Source organism: Apis dorsata, unplaced genomic scaffold (genome assembly GCF_000469605.1).
Source record: "Apis dorsata unplaced genomic scaffold, Apis dorsata 1.3 scaffold_269, whole genome shotgun sequence".
Classification (NCBI taxonomy): Eukaryota; Metazoa; Arthropoda; class Insecta; order Hymenoptera; family Apidae; genus Apis; species Apis dorsata.
The window spans coordinates 143,390-158,147 of record NW_006263547.1 but is presented as its reverse complement, the minus strand read 5'-3'; the positions used below and the strand labels follow the sequence as shown (position 1 = coordinate 158,147).

General features: G+C 37.5%; 1 protein-coding gene across 9 annotated transcripts in view; it reads left to right on the top strand.

Annotated features, from left to right (window-relative positions):
• The window catches only part of LOC102680125 (uncharacterized RNA-binding protein C3H8.09c-like), a 323,287-nt gene that overhangs the window by 247,780 nt on the left and 60,749 nt on the right, over positions 1-14,758 (top strand). For all 9 annotated transcript variants that reach the window (XM_031510950.1, XM_031510948.1, XM_031510952.1 and 6 more), the window contains one exon: positions 13,021-13,099. In XM_031510950.1, coding sequence (XP_031366810.1) covers positions 13,021-13,099 — 79 coding nt within the window. The remainder of the gene's footprint in view (positions 1-13,020; positions 13,100-14,758) is intronic.

Sequence of the window (14,758 nt, the reverse complement as noted above, 5' to 3'; positions counted from 1 at the left end):
GAAATCTGCGCAACGAAGAATTTAAATCAATTAAAATTCGCTCGTTTAAAAATATAAGAAGAAAAACGTAGTTTATGGACACGATTGATCCTCTTGCGTGTTATTCACGCAAGAGGTCAGTTTATTTGGAAATAATTTATATTTATAATTATATTTTATAAAACGAATATTATTGTCGTCCTTAATTTGTTTGCAGGTTGATAAGAAATATTACAAAGAAGGAGAAAAAATATGTAATGATCTATATAAATTAATCCGTGATATTAAGCGTAAATATATAAAGTTTTTCAAGTTTGGAAAAAGAAAAAAGAATTTTTAAGATTTTTCTTTGAACGGATAAAACAAAAATCTAGAAATCTGCGCAACGAAGAATTTAAATCAATTAAAATTCGCTCGTTTAAAAATATCGATATACATACGTATATGGTACGTATACCATTGTTAATAATACTTTGTCCCGGTTGCAACGCGTAATCCGATTAACAATATTCTCTTTGAATTTAAAAAAAAAAACGTATCAGAGTAGGTAATTTTACAACGATAGAAAGCGTAACGAAACGACACTCGTTCCCCTCCCCCCACGTGTTTGTACGGATAAAAATGTACTTTGAAGAGCGGGAAGAAACGACAAGCGGGGGGAAAAAAGGAGACAGAGAGAAAGAGGGAGAGAACTAACGGGAGAAAGATAAAGGATAAAGCAATCCAGCAATTCCGAAACGCACATTTTTTTATTTCTTTTTTTTTTTTTTTCCTCTCCGTTAAAAACGGAGTGGAGTAATTTCTGTTGTGTATCGCAGTTAACGTTTCGTTATTAAATTACTTTTCAACTCTTGAAAAAATATACAATCCATTTGATCAGATTTTGGAACGTTTTAGAGAGAGAAAGAAAGGAAAGAATACGCAGCGCGATAACAGTGAATATATTCCATTGAATAAGGGCCCGCGGGGGATGTGGCTTTCATCAGTTTTAAATACGCCGTTTAAAAGCGCAGAAATCCTTTAATTCTTTCGCTCGGTTGACTCGGTTGATGCCGGTTAAAGCTCGTATCCGAACCCGAAAGACATCGAGAAAAAAAGGTTTTTTACGACTACGAAATTCAATGGGAATAATCCCAACATCAAAGAAAACCCAATCACGTGTTTTGTTCGCGAAAATTTCCTTAGGTCGCGCTGCAGCGGCAACAGCAGGTGCTCATAACACTTGCCCCGTTAATTATAAGCGAGACTAAAATACATTTTGCAGTCGATGAGAGAGAGAGAGAGAGAGAGAGAGGCGAAGGGCGCGGCTCAAGGGAACCTCCCCTCCTCCTCTTGCACCCCTCTTCCTCCACGGTCAAATTTACTCCCTTTCAACATTTTCCACGGCGAGGCCACGGATGAATTAGCGAGGTAAACTTTGCCTGTAGCGTCGAAGTGGTCGTGCTTTTCCACGTTAGACCGGTTAAGAGGGTAAGAACCGCCCTTTAGCCGCAGCATTCAGTCAACTACCACCACCACCATCGCCACCTCTTCCCTCTCTAGGCTTCTTTCGCATCTCTCCATCCTTTTCCCTTTTCTCTCTCCTCTTCTTTTCTCTTTCTGTCCTCCCTCCTCTTTTCTTTTAACTTGTTCCACCACTTTGAGCTGGAACAAATCTTCGACTGCAAAGGGAACGAGGGGGGAACATTTATCCGGCTAATTAAAATCGTTGGGTACGATCGTGGAAAAATTTGGAGAATGGAAGGTTGAAGTGAGAAGTGATTAGATTAGATTTTTCCTTCCCTTTTTTTTTTAATAGTATTAATTTTTTTTTTTAATAATATCTAAAGGTTTTAGAGATTAATTCTGGAATTCTTTTTTGAAATCCATCTCTTGATTCTCCTCTTTCTTCCTTTCTTTTTCAAACCTCTTCAAAAACAAATTTTCGATCGAAGATACGAAGTTTCTTGGAATATTATCCATCCAATTAAAATCATTCGAAACGATCTTATTAAGATATTGGAAAATGAAATTCGCATATTAAAAGAGTCGCAAGAGTGAAAATTGATATTTATCCCGTGAGAGAATAATTAATAAATTAATAAATAAATTAATAAGACAGAATGTTTAAAAAAATTTTACTTTCTCTCTCTCTCTCTCTCTCTTAAAACGGGAACTAGAAAATACGAAATGGAATATTATCCATTTAATTAAAATCGTTCGAAAGGATCTTGGTAAGATGTTGGAGAAACATTCGGAAAATCTGGCGAAAATGGAATCTGCATATTCAAAGGTTAGGTACACGAGAATCGTGCGGTCGGTTGTTCATGGTGTACTCGGGGAGAAACGATGTCTGTCTCGGATGTAGATGGTTATGATTATTCGTACAAGTCATGGCGGGATTAATTAACGGGGAAGAGGGTTCGCGTGTACCTCGTTCCGACAGGTTTTTCTGTCGTGGAAATTAGGAAGATTCGGCGTCGCGGTTCACTAACCCCGCTAACCCCGTAATTCGAACAGGATTTCACGCTTAGATAGTGGATGGAAATAATCAATCGAGCACGAATTTTCAATTTTTCCATCCTCCGTAATTTCCCTCCGTAATTATCGTCTAATCAAAGCGAAAAAAAAGATTATTTTCTCGAATTTTATTTATAAGAAGTAGACGTAACGCGAAGGATCGGAATTTAAATTTCGGGGAAGCGTTTGATAAAATTAAAAATTCAATGATTCCAAAATTTTCCATAAACAGTTAGAAACAGTTCCTAATTTCTCTTTTTCCGTAATTTTCCTCCGTAATTATCGTCTAATCAAAGCTTCGTCAAAAAAAAAGATTATTTTCTCGAATTTTGTTTATAAGAAAGACGTAACGCGAAGGATCGGAATTTAAATTTCGGGGAAGCGTTCAATCAAAAATTCAACGATTCCAAAATTTTCCATAAACAGTTGGAAACAGTTCCTAATTTCCCTTTCTCCGTAATTTTCGTCTAATCAAAGCGAAAAAAAAGATTATATTTCTAAGATTATATATTTCTCGAATTTTATTTATAAGAAATAGACGTAACGCGAAGGATCGGAATTTAAATTTCAAGGAAGCGTTTGATAAAATCAAAAATTCAGTGATTCCAAAATTTTCCATAAACAGTTGGAAACAGTTCCTAATTTCCCTTTCTCGTTATCGTTTAACGAGTAATCACGTCCATTTCCGGCTCCCCAACTACAACGTTTTCACGCGCCATCCTTTATACCGTTTTCATCGACATGTTCCTCAGAATCTCTTTGTTTAACCAGTTTAATAGAAGGAAAGAGAGAGAGAGAGAAAGAGAGAAAAGGAGTGGAAAGGAACACTTATTTAACGGGTCGCCTTTATGCGAGGGTGCAGCGCGAGAGACGAGTTGAGACGAGGGGATGGTTTCATCCGCGCAGACGGATTGACCAACGAATTCAGGGAAGCACGATGCATATAAAAGGACTTCAGTTCAGTTGAAATGGCTAGAAATGTAGCTACCGGTTCAATACAGTTCGTTTGAATGCTCCTCCGCTTTCAGTGGCCCTTACCACGCAGTTACAACCCTCCTCCCCTTTCTTCCAACTTTTCTCTGCCTTTCTTTTCCCTCCCTCCCTCTCTCTCTCTCTTTTTTCTTTACCTCCTTCCTTTTTCTTTCCATCCCTCTTCAACTGATCGCGAGACGATGAGTTTTCGAGGAGAGAAATAGATAGACAAGGGAAAGTAAAGAGCCGTGGAATTTGGAAAGAATTAAACTGCGTTCCACGAATGAATGCAGAGACTCGGTTAAAAGGGGGTGAGAAGTGTTTTTGTTGCATACCTCCCCTCGAAAACATCCAAACATTCTGATGAAACGATCTTTGATGTTGTATGAATCCTTTCGATACTTGAATGGATCAGAAAGATAAGTAATACCGTTTTTAATAAAAATTGGATCTTCATTTTGTCGCAGAAAAAAAAATTTACAAAAATTGAACAAAATCTCACGCGATATATTAATCAATATCCTCGTTATATTTTATTTACTATATACATTTTCTTCGCAATAATTAAAAGATCAGAAGCAGACGTTAATTAAACGAAGAAACGGCGGAAGATTTGCCGGACACGCGATAGATCGTCCCTGTGTAACAGCGAGGGAACGTTCTGCGGAAGCGAAACCTTGGCCGGAAGTCGTAGCTGTTGCGGAAACGACATTTTTGACGTTTGCGGGTAACATGCGGTCTTGGTTGGAGAATGACTTGGCGGTTATCATCATCGTGCAAACTGACATGAATTTCCGAGTTGCGAGAATACAACGAAGACACCCTGCTTTAACCAGGCCTGGTAATTAAAATCAAACATGCGAGTTTCGGATGGAACGAGTTATTTGTGAACTTTGCTTTTCGAATTATTCGAAACAATTGATTCGTTCGAAATATCGTGATATTTTATTTCAAATAATATTTTTAAAGAGAATTTCATTTCTTTTTTTAATTTTCAAATTGCTCTACGAATTTATCTATATTTATTTTCCTTACTCAAGCTTCTTACTGGTCAATTTTAAATCGATACCACGAAACGAAAGTACAATGATTAATAATCATCCGTGACTAAGAATTAACCCCCATAATTTTCAACAGGCGAATGAAAACAAATCGGCTTGAAAAACACAAACCGAGCCCGCTTAATCGCATCCTCGATAGGCGTAAAAAGTTTTGCCGCGCCAATTTCCACTGACAAGTTGGGGAGGGGCAACACGCGCTAGTTGTAAATCCACGTTTTTAACGTCCGGTTATCACGAAACACGAGAGGGTTAGTTCTTCTTCGTTCCCAGCGCGAAAGATCGAAACAACTCGCAACAACCATCGTTACAAATATATAATGAGGCGCAATTAAAGAGGGGGAGGAAAGGTCTCCACCATCCCCCGATGGAAAGAGTGTTAAAAGAGGGCAGGGGGATACTATCGTGCCAGGAGGGGTTAGATATATCGTGGTGCGTGTTTGACGAGCTGATCGGGGAGGAGGAAGGTTGGACTGGCTGGTACGAAACTTTGTTGAAAACGAGAGGGTGGTTTCCGCGTGGAGGAACGTATATATATAGAGAGAGAGAGTTGTATGAATTTCGTTGTGAAGTCTCTTGGCTCGAAAATGGTTATAATATATCTGGAAAGAAAGTAATATTTGAACGGTGTATAAATTGACGATAATTGATACTTGAAATGCAAATATAAATATAAGGATGTTGAGAGATGCGCGTTTCAAATCGATGAATTATTTTGTTTATAGAACGTTGTCTTAGAAGCGAATTAAGTAAATTTTTCTTTCTTCTTTTTTATTTGTGGAGAAATAAGTAATATCTGGGTGAAGGGAATCTGTTATTGTTCTGTTAATAGGAGGTTGGGTGATGTTTTTATAACAGTAGTTGATCGCAATTGATCGTAGGACATGCAGTTGGAATATTTCAATAAACAATTACACGAATTATTTTTCTACGTCAAACACGATGGTTATAAAATATAAATATTTGCATCGCGCGAAGGATTTTTATTAATACGGAATACAAAATTTCTCGTGTTTTTTTTTTTTTTTTTGTTTGAAACGTTTCGTCGTAAAATATGTCGTGTGCATTTATTTCGAAAAAATAGTATTAAAATATCGAAAGCGATAAACGATGAAGATTAAACGTGTGTAATACTACATAATAAACGAATGATAAATATTAAACGTTCAAATGGTATATAGGCTCTGCTTGCTCGGTATTAAGGGTTTTTGTGGAATGTTTGTTTAATAAAATGACGCTGTAGGATTATTACCAATTATCCGTCGCTTTTGATCCTCCATGAAAATTTATTATTTATCGAGGCGCAACGTGAATTCCGCGTTGCATAATAATTTCGCGGCGTGGAGGATGACGGAAATAATCAAGGAAAAAAAGGTATATAAATGGATAAACAATTATTTATTTTCATCGACAGCGATACGATCACGCGAAAGAGATACGAGGATGAGGATGAGGATGATTTTTGCCCTTAATTTGCTTGAATTACGCCACCCCTCTCGCTACACTTGCAACCCTCAAAGCAGAGCAAGCATTAATGGTTCCCTTCCACTTCACTTTCATTTTTCTTCCTGCTCTTTCACCCTGTAATGAACGTAAGCGGCTTATAACACGGCCCGTTTGTCTTTATGAAAATGTGACCATTACCATTTACCGTTGCGTATTATATTTGCGTATTTTCATTCTAAGATCTCTTTCTCTCTTCGTAAATTTGCTTGTCAATCGAAGCAACAGGTCTTTTCAAAATAACAAAAGTGTCTCTTCTCTGTTCGAAATAAAATCCATCTTCGTCTTAATTTAAACTTTTTGATAGAAATTTTTATTCAAATAATTTGTGCGAATTATTTCTTCAATGTGATGACTCTTGCAACAGATTTTCTTCTTTTTAATTTTTTTCTTCGTCGAATTTTTCCTCCCTCGTGAATCTTTTCTCTTATTTCAAGTCAAAACGTTTTTCTGTTGGAAATCCTTATACATTATATTAATTTTAATACAAATTTCCATCTCTACTTCCATTTCAACCCTTCGATTTCGACTCCTTCCAATTTTCTATCGATAACGTTCTCATTCGAGTTAATTTCACGACACGAGCATTTCGAAATTTCCTCGTCTATAATTAAATTATACATTTTTCATCGCGTCCCCCAAAGTTTTCCAATCAAACAAAGATGATCTTTTTGAAAACTCGGCCAAGATGGAAGTCGCGAGGAAGAATATTTATAGGGAGAAAGTTCGCTCGCCTCCTCCCCCATGTATATTAGAATTCTTGGCATATTTTTCGAATAAATGCCTTGCTCGTGTGTATCTCCCCGTAAGTAAAAATTGAATTACCATGTATAACCACCTTGTGTATATATATATATATAGGCCAAGGACAAAGTTCAATTTTCACCAGCTTCGCGAGAAACGTATTCCATCCTGGATGGAAGTTGGATCAATTTCCTCGTTAAATCTTCCAACACGCTCTTCAACTTTACCATCTCGTTGCCCGCCCCTCTAACGTCTGTCGCATAATATGCCTCCCTCTCTGGATACAGTTTCTAATTTTGAGGCAGCGAGTAACTACGTGGATCGTGTGAATGAAAGAATCGATTCGAAACTGCTTTCGAAATGCTTTGAAATTTATTATCTTAAATTGTCAGTCATTGGGTAAAAAAAAATGTTTCTAGTAAACCTTGCCTTGATGATGAAGGTGTAATAGCTCATTTCACGATGAATTCGTCGATATAAATATCGATGGTGTTCCATTTAAAATTTGTTTAGCGATTTGTTCGTAGAAATTTTACGCGCGGCAAATTTTTCATCGATTTAAAAAATTCAAAAATTGGAACAAGATAGGAAAATAAGACGAATTAAAATTATCATCAAAATTATCATCGGGTCATTTTTTCGACCAATCGTGTTTCGTTAAAAAAAGAAAAGAAAATTGTAAAATTGATTCGTCGCAAGTTCGACGACGCGTGAAATTTCCCCGATAAAATTGTAAAAACGTGGAAATTTCCCGAAATTCGGTGTGTCGATGATGATTACTCTGCGCGGAAACGGGGAACAATTAGCAGCGCAAAATTAATTTCATCCCTCATTTTCGAAAAATATCCTCATCCCCGGCCGCTTCCATTCTTCGGCCAACGTCCAACGATAAAACTGGATGCGGTGTAATGCAACAAATCGCGACGTTCGTCATGCTGTCCGCTACGTGACGAGAATGAGAATTCGGGGTGAAAATAACTGACAGCAGCCCGACCGATATGGCCGGATAAAATTGCACCGCAAATTGCCGAGTTGTTTCGAGTAGATAATCCGGTAATTGGAATGTTGCCAATTAATGCAACGTTCGCGGGCGGCCGTGAAATGACGATTCGCGCGACGTGGACGTGACAAGTCGAGCTTTAACAGGTAAGAGCGATACAGGTGGCTCGCGGGCGGATAGATTTCACGCTTGAAATTCTGATTGACTTGTGATGTTTTCCCGTTACTTTTCCAAATTGTATCAAAACTATGATTTTTCAAATTGTTGGAAAAAATATTTGTTAAAACGTTTATCTTCGACGATATTGTTCTTTGCGACAACGAGTGAAACAATGTAAAATTTCAAAATCTATTTCTTCGGGGAAATTCAATAAATAAATAAATTTGGTGTAAATAAAATTAGTAAAATAAATTTATAACAATTCGAAGTTATAATCGAGGTGTGATTCGATCGTGATGATTCGTTTATTTTATCGTGCTCAATGCACGTTGTTTCGCGAGAGCCGTGTCTGGCCAGGACACGGATCCTTTAAATATCAACCTTAAACCGTCACTCGATCCCCCAATTACATACATCGGGGCGCCCATTCATCGCCGTTGGTTAAAGCGCGACTCAGACCCGTGCCGCCGCTTTGAATCGCTTTTCCAAGTATTAATTAGCGAAATTCTAATTAACGTATTAACACCGCGGAACAACTTATCAACATCGTATCGCGTTATACCCCTTTCGCCCCAACCCCTCTCCTAATTATACGTATATCCCGAATTTCTCATCCGATCCGAAATCTCTTTGGTGGCCACTCTCTCTACGAACACGAAGAGGTATTATCTGTCGTTTATGAAATTTTATAATACGTAAGAGCTGATTATTTCATTATTTATAATAATTTTTTTTAAAAAACACTATAACGATATAATGTATATTTAAGTAAATTTTAGGATAACTAGAATCCTTACTAATATTAAAAATAACCTGAAATTTATGATAACTCCAAAACTCAGAATTCTACTATTTTATTTTTTAAAAATTTTACCAAAAAATCAGAAATTAATAGAATAGAATCAAAAGGGATTAATAACCGGATCTAATAAGAGGATATTATTTCTAAGTTCTCCTCGTAATCCTCCATTATCTCTCACCTTAAATATACGTATATATATATACACACACACACACATGCAGCAACAAGCCTCGGTCACTGGGTGTCGTCGTCTGTGGACCGTTGTCGTTTCATGGCCGTGCATAACCGTAACGGGACAAACGTCACCGACAATGGTCGTTTTATTAGAAAGTTGGGAGGCAGGGAAGCGGCTGATCATTATGCAGCTCACGTTGTCATATTCCATTACCGTGGCTGCCGGTTACAGATGCAGCCGCCGCGGTTAGTTCGAAGAACAATTCGCAACGCGATATAGGGAGCAGCATCACCCTTCAACCGTGCTTGCAGATGACATCGATACTCGACTTCCGCGTACCCTCGTTTGTAGCCAACCCCCCACCTAGGAGGAAACTTTCCACGATTTCGAATCGAATGACTGGAGGAAGGATGATACGCGTTACACGAACGGTGCGATACGTGCGTCTGTGTTGATTTCGGGACGATTGCTTGGTTTGCAGATTTTAAATGTTCTAATTTAAGGGTGAGATTGTTTTTTTTATTATTATTGTTATTATTATTTTTTTGAATCGTGATCGTGATGGATTTTGAGGAAGAAAAGTGGTGTGATTAGATTTTGATCTTTGATATTATCGATTTATGATGGTGGATAGGATGGTGTAAGAAATTTTAGGACGATGAGTTTGATTTATAAGCAAAATTATAGTATTTAAAGGTGTAAGAGAAAGAAGAAGTTGTGGATATTTTTTAAATTTATTTAGTCGAGAATTCATATAACGTGTTTTATTATTCTCAATGAAATAATTGTCAAATATTTGATTATAAATTTAAACTCGTGAAACTCGATGAAATTTGCTTCGTCTAATATTAATTTTACATCTATCAATCATTGTCGTCGACATTTATTATGCAATGATAATCGATTTAAGAGTCAAGGATCAAAATTCAAAGTTGCATAGAGATTGCTAATAAATTCTCTTCTGAAGTTAAGAAGAGAACGTTAAACCTTAACTTCTCGCGATCTAAATATATGACAAATTACAAATTAAATCAAAGCTTGGCCCGAAAGAATCGTAAAATATTCCTCATCTCCGTGAGAAAATATTAATTCGATCCGTTCAGCTTCGTTATCGATGCTCGAGTAACTTTCATTCCACTTGTCTATTCCATCGTCCGCCTTTTTTCGTATCCGTTTCGTATCCTATTTATCTGATAATCGTGAGAACGCCTCGTTCCATTCGTCCAATTATAAACTCTGTCTTGCTTGTCTGGCCACGATTTAATTAATCCACTACTGTCTCCCCGTAACTATCTTATTCCACTTGTCTCTCCAAGCCTGGCTCACTCTACTTGTCCATAACTATCTTCTCACTCGTTCTCCAACCAACATTGATTTTCTCTCTCTCTCTCTCTTCCTCTGTATCTCGATCAATTTCCAAAATTTCGAAAAATTACAAACAAAGGATCGACCCTCGAAACGTTCTTTTACAGAAAAAATTATTCCACCCTCGTCGTGAATAGAGGATTGCAGACAAAAAAAAAAAAAAAATGGAGTCAGGACCAACTTGGACTATTATTCGTCGAAATAAATTTTATATTCGGCGAGTTAAAGAGAGATAAAGTGGCTAGCCGGGATATAATTTCATTCGCGATGAAAACGGCCATTCATACGGCCGGCAAGAGTTTTGAATATTCGCCTCGGTTGAATGACATTTTTATGCATATCGCGGATTCCATTCCGGTCGGGGGTTGGGGGTGGGGGGTGGAAAGTCAACTGGAAGCGGAGGAGATTCCCCCGGATTCGGGAATAGGATACAGCTGGATATTTAACCAGGATTATGGCAGCTCGTTTGGTAAAACATTCGTGGAAGTTAAGCGCTTTTCTCGGCCCTCCTCTCTCCTCTCTGTTTTAGGTAACACCGGGGTCGGTGAGATAATTCTTATCGGGTGCTGTCCTCCCTGCTTTAGAACGCTGCTAAAACGTTCTAACAATTCTAATTTCTTTCGGGCTCGATACGATTTACTTGTTTAAATGGTTGTTGGAGAAGAAGAAAAAGGAAAAGAAAAAAGATCGATCGAGATTTATTTTTATCGATTTAAATTTTTTAAATTTAAAAAATAGAATTGATGTTTTAATTATCGGATTTGATGTTAGATTTATTAATATTCGGGGTATTTTTATAAGAAATTTTAAAATAAAACTGTTTTCTAACAGCACGATAATAAAGGAGATTTTAATTCTGAATCGAAGAAATGTCAAAGAACTTGAGATCCGGTAATATATATTAAAATTAAATAGTTTTGGAACGAAGATTTGGAACGATCGAAATAAATCGCGATTCATATTCATATATATATATATATGAGGTAAAGAAAAAAGGGGGAAGAAAAAGAAGAAATGGTAAAATGTTTTACGTTCTATAATAAAAGTTCTATAAATGGAATAGCACGTAAGATATAAGTTTACAGATTGTCGAGATATTGGTTTATTCGCGTTTAATCACTGTAATATCTTTATATAGTATATTATTATATACGGTTATTACGTTATTCCACATAGAACGTGTGTCAACTAATATTAACGTGTTCATTTACATTAATTCCGCATCAACTGCTAACGAATATTCTGATTTAATACACATTTGTGCATAGTATTTGCAACGTTCGGGCATTGTGTGCAGTCGGTAAACAACGGGCACAAGTAAATACATGCTACCGTAGAGATTAGTTTACGACCACCCAGAAAACAGAAATTATTCAAACATTAATATTCCACGGTTGAAACGTCTATGAATGGATTACTTCGCTAACTTTGTTACCGATAATTCTTTTGAAAAATTCATCTTCGAATATTGATCTCGTGAAAGATTCATTTACCTTTTCTATTTTTCTTTTTTAATAAATCTAACGTCTTGCGAGGAATAGAGATAGATTTATCCAAAATTCCAAATTCTTTTTTTTTTTTTTTTTTGGAATTTTTTATTATATCCATTGAATATTTACAATGAAATTTTTAACACAGTTTTTCATTTCGATCAAGTTATATTTTTCCTGGATTATACGATCTTCTCATATAAACGAGCAAATTATTTGGAAGAACCGGTGTACAAACAATTTCCTCATCTTATGTACAAGTAGCCATCATAATAAAGCTGACTTTTAGCTACGATGGGTTGTATGCACACTCTCGTCGCTCTGTCTGCATGCACTGTATGTGTTTGGCTAGGTTACACAAAGGATGGGTCTTGTGTCGCGTTTCGTACTGGCTGCACACCCATCGGAATCAGCTGGCTTGTCCGGTATCGCGTCTAAGATTATATTTGTTCTCCCTGTCAAGGGAATCATCATTTACGATGACAAACAAGTGATTATATAATATTAAACTAATTTTGAATGTTCTCTTATCGAAAATAAAAAAAAAGAATTAATAAATTAATTCTCGAAAGGAAGAATATTCAACGAACAAAGCAAGTTTTTAAAAGGATTGACAATCAAGCGACAACATAGATCAATTAATTTTAAGACGGATTAAGATTCTCTCGATAATTTCCTTGATCATCGATTTCCCGCGAAATTAATTCGCACGATAAGCCTCTCCCTTCCTTATCGAACGTCGATAAAAACACGAAGGCCAAATCCTTCATTCACCGCAACCGTGAAGAATAAAATCCTCTCTCCGTCTATCTCCCTTTTTTCATTTTCTCTCCCTCTCCCCCATCAAAAGAAGAATGGATAATTCGCTGACACAACGGCTCAACTGCTGTACTGATCACTCGAACGCGCATCCATTATCCACCTTGGCACAGTGCAGAACCACCACGATACAGAAACGGGCGCCGCAAAGGGATGAAATTAATAACTGTTTGCGGACAAGTTAAGCCCCTTTGCCGCCGTCCGCTTTATTAATTTGAGCCGGCTATTAAGCCAAGAGACAGATTTCTATCGCGATCCCCGCTCTAACCACACCACCACCACTCATCCCCTTCTCTTTTTAACGATAAATGGCGCACAACGGGTATTTAACCCGTTGGTTATTTGAGTCGTTGATACGCGTTCTTAGATTGGAGACAAAGGGGAATTAAACTTTACGAGATTTTTCGATTTCCTTTGTTCGTTTTATCCATCCCTTCTTTTCTTTTTTGTTGCAGACGTTAACATGGTGGCCGAGCCGAAACCCCATCAAACTGGGCGCAAGCGACAGAACGTGACCAAGACTGGCAACGATTGGTGAGTAAATGTACATTTAAAGCTCGAAAATTCGATGAAAGGACCCAAAAAACGGAGGGAGATGAAAATTCTAAAATTGTGATATAGAGACCGGTCGATCCAATGAAAAATCTCGCATACATATATATATATATATAAGACTTGGCATCCGGCCTAAGCCTCGAGATCGCATCTCGGACGAGGAGGTTGGTCCGCGCATAAATCTTGTCGCGTCGAGAAGTCGAAAGAGTCAGGTTTGATCCTTAGGTCGTGGCTCGAGCCACGGAGGGGGGGATCGCCTTAAGAAGCGGCAAACAAATGTTGAATGCTAACGTGACGAGAGGGTTGTTTTACGGGAGATACGTGACCGTGAAATCGGGAGGACTTCCTCCTCCCGCAGAAACGAAATACGATTATAATCGCCAGGCTGATCCCAATACTCGCGATTGTTTGCCATTTAAATTGATTAAACTGGATGTTGGATTTTGACTGAGAGAGGGAGGATCCTTTTCTGACCGATTGTTGAATTTTAGTGAAATTTGGAAATTGGATCTGGAAATTATTTGAGATAATAATACTAGCAGAAAGGAGAATCCGTTAATTAATGTATTTAGGATTCGTTATTAAAGGATGAACGAATTAGATACTTTGTTTGAAATATATACGTACGATGAAGTTGTGGTAGAAATCTCGTCTGATCGCAGCTGTTTCGTTCTACTTGTGTATTTTATTCTTGCGCGGTATAATTATCTTCTTCTACTTGTTCGACTGTTGAATTGTTTTACTTGTCTAGCCACTCCATCCTTGATTATTTATCTTTTATCCAGCGATTCTATTTTAGGAATGAACGTCGATTTTTAACTGGAGAGAGGCTATAAAAAGATTATGAGTCGTAAGTCTCTCGATTGAAAGATGTATTTCCATTTGATTAAATTTTTATTCGAATTTTATATATATTTATATGTATAAGGCTATTTTCTATTCTCTATTTGTTCCTTATTTATATATTTCTTCTTTTCATCATTTCTTCATTTCACTTATAAATAAATCTCTTAAAAGCTTGGAAAATATCGTTTTTGAAAATTAAAATATCAAATAATAATTCCATCTCCAATCTATTTCCAATATATCTGTTTCCAAGATATCTATTGGATACAGATATCACTTTCTCTTCCATTCTTCCATTCACCAAAACAGATTTTCCTGCTCCCTCCACCGTCATTGTCCCCCTGCTAAAAGGGAGAATTCCGCAGGTTTCCGCAAACCGAGACGACGTCTCGTGGTATCGCGTTTCATCTGGTTTCACGATCTCTCCCGTCCAAAGAAAACGAGCCGTGCAAACTCTGCCCAACTGGTTAAAGTCCGAGCGGACACCGATTGTTTGGACCCATCGAAACTTTATGCGGACCACTACTGGTGGCATTTTACCAGGGAGAGGTCTGCCCCCCTCCCCTGTCCTGCCCCCCTCCCCCGCCTATTCGGCAGATAGCCCCGCTATAATATAAAACAGCAGTAAACCGTGATTGTTAAAATTTAACGATCCACCCGTTTTTCGCCGTAATATTTCTCAGCGGGCAGAAACGAATTTTCTCGCGTGACGTTTAAAATTTGTCGAAACATGCGGTACAATGCGAAATTTCGCGACCACCGAGTCCGATTCGTGCATCGGTTGTTGCTATT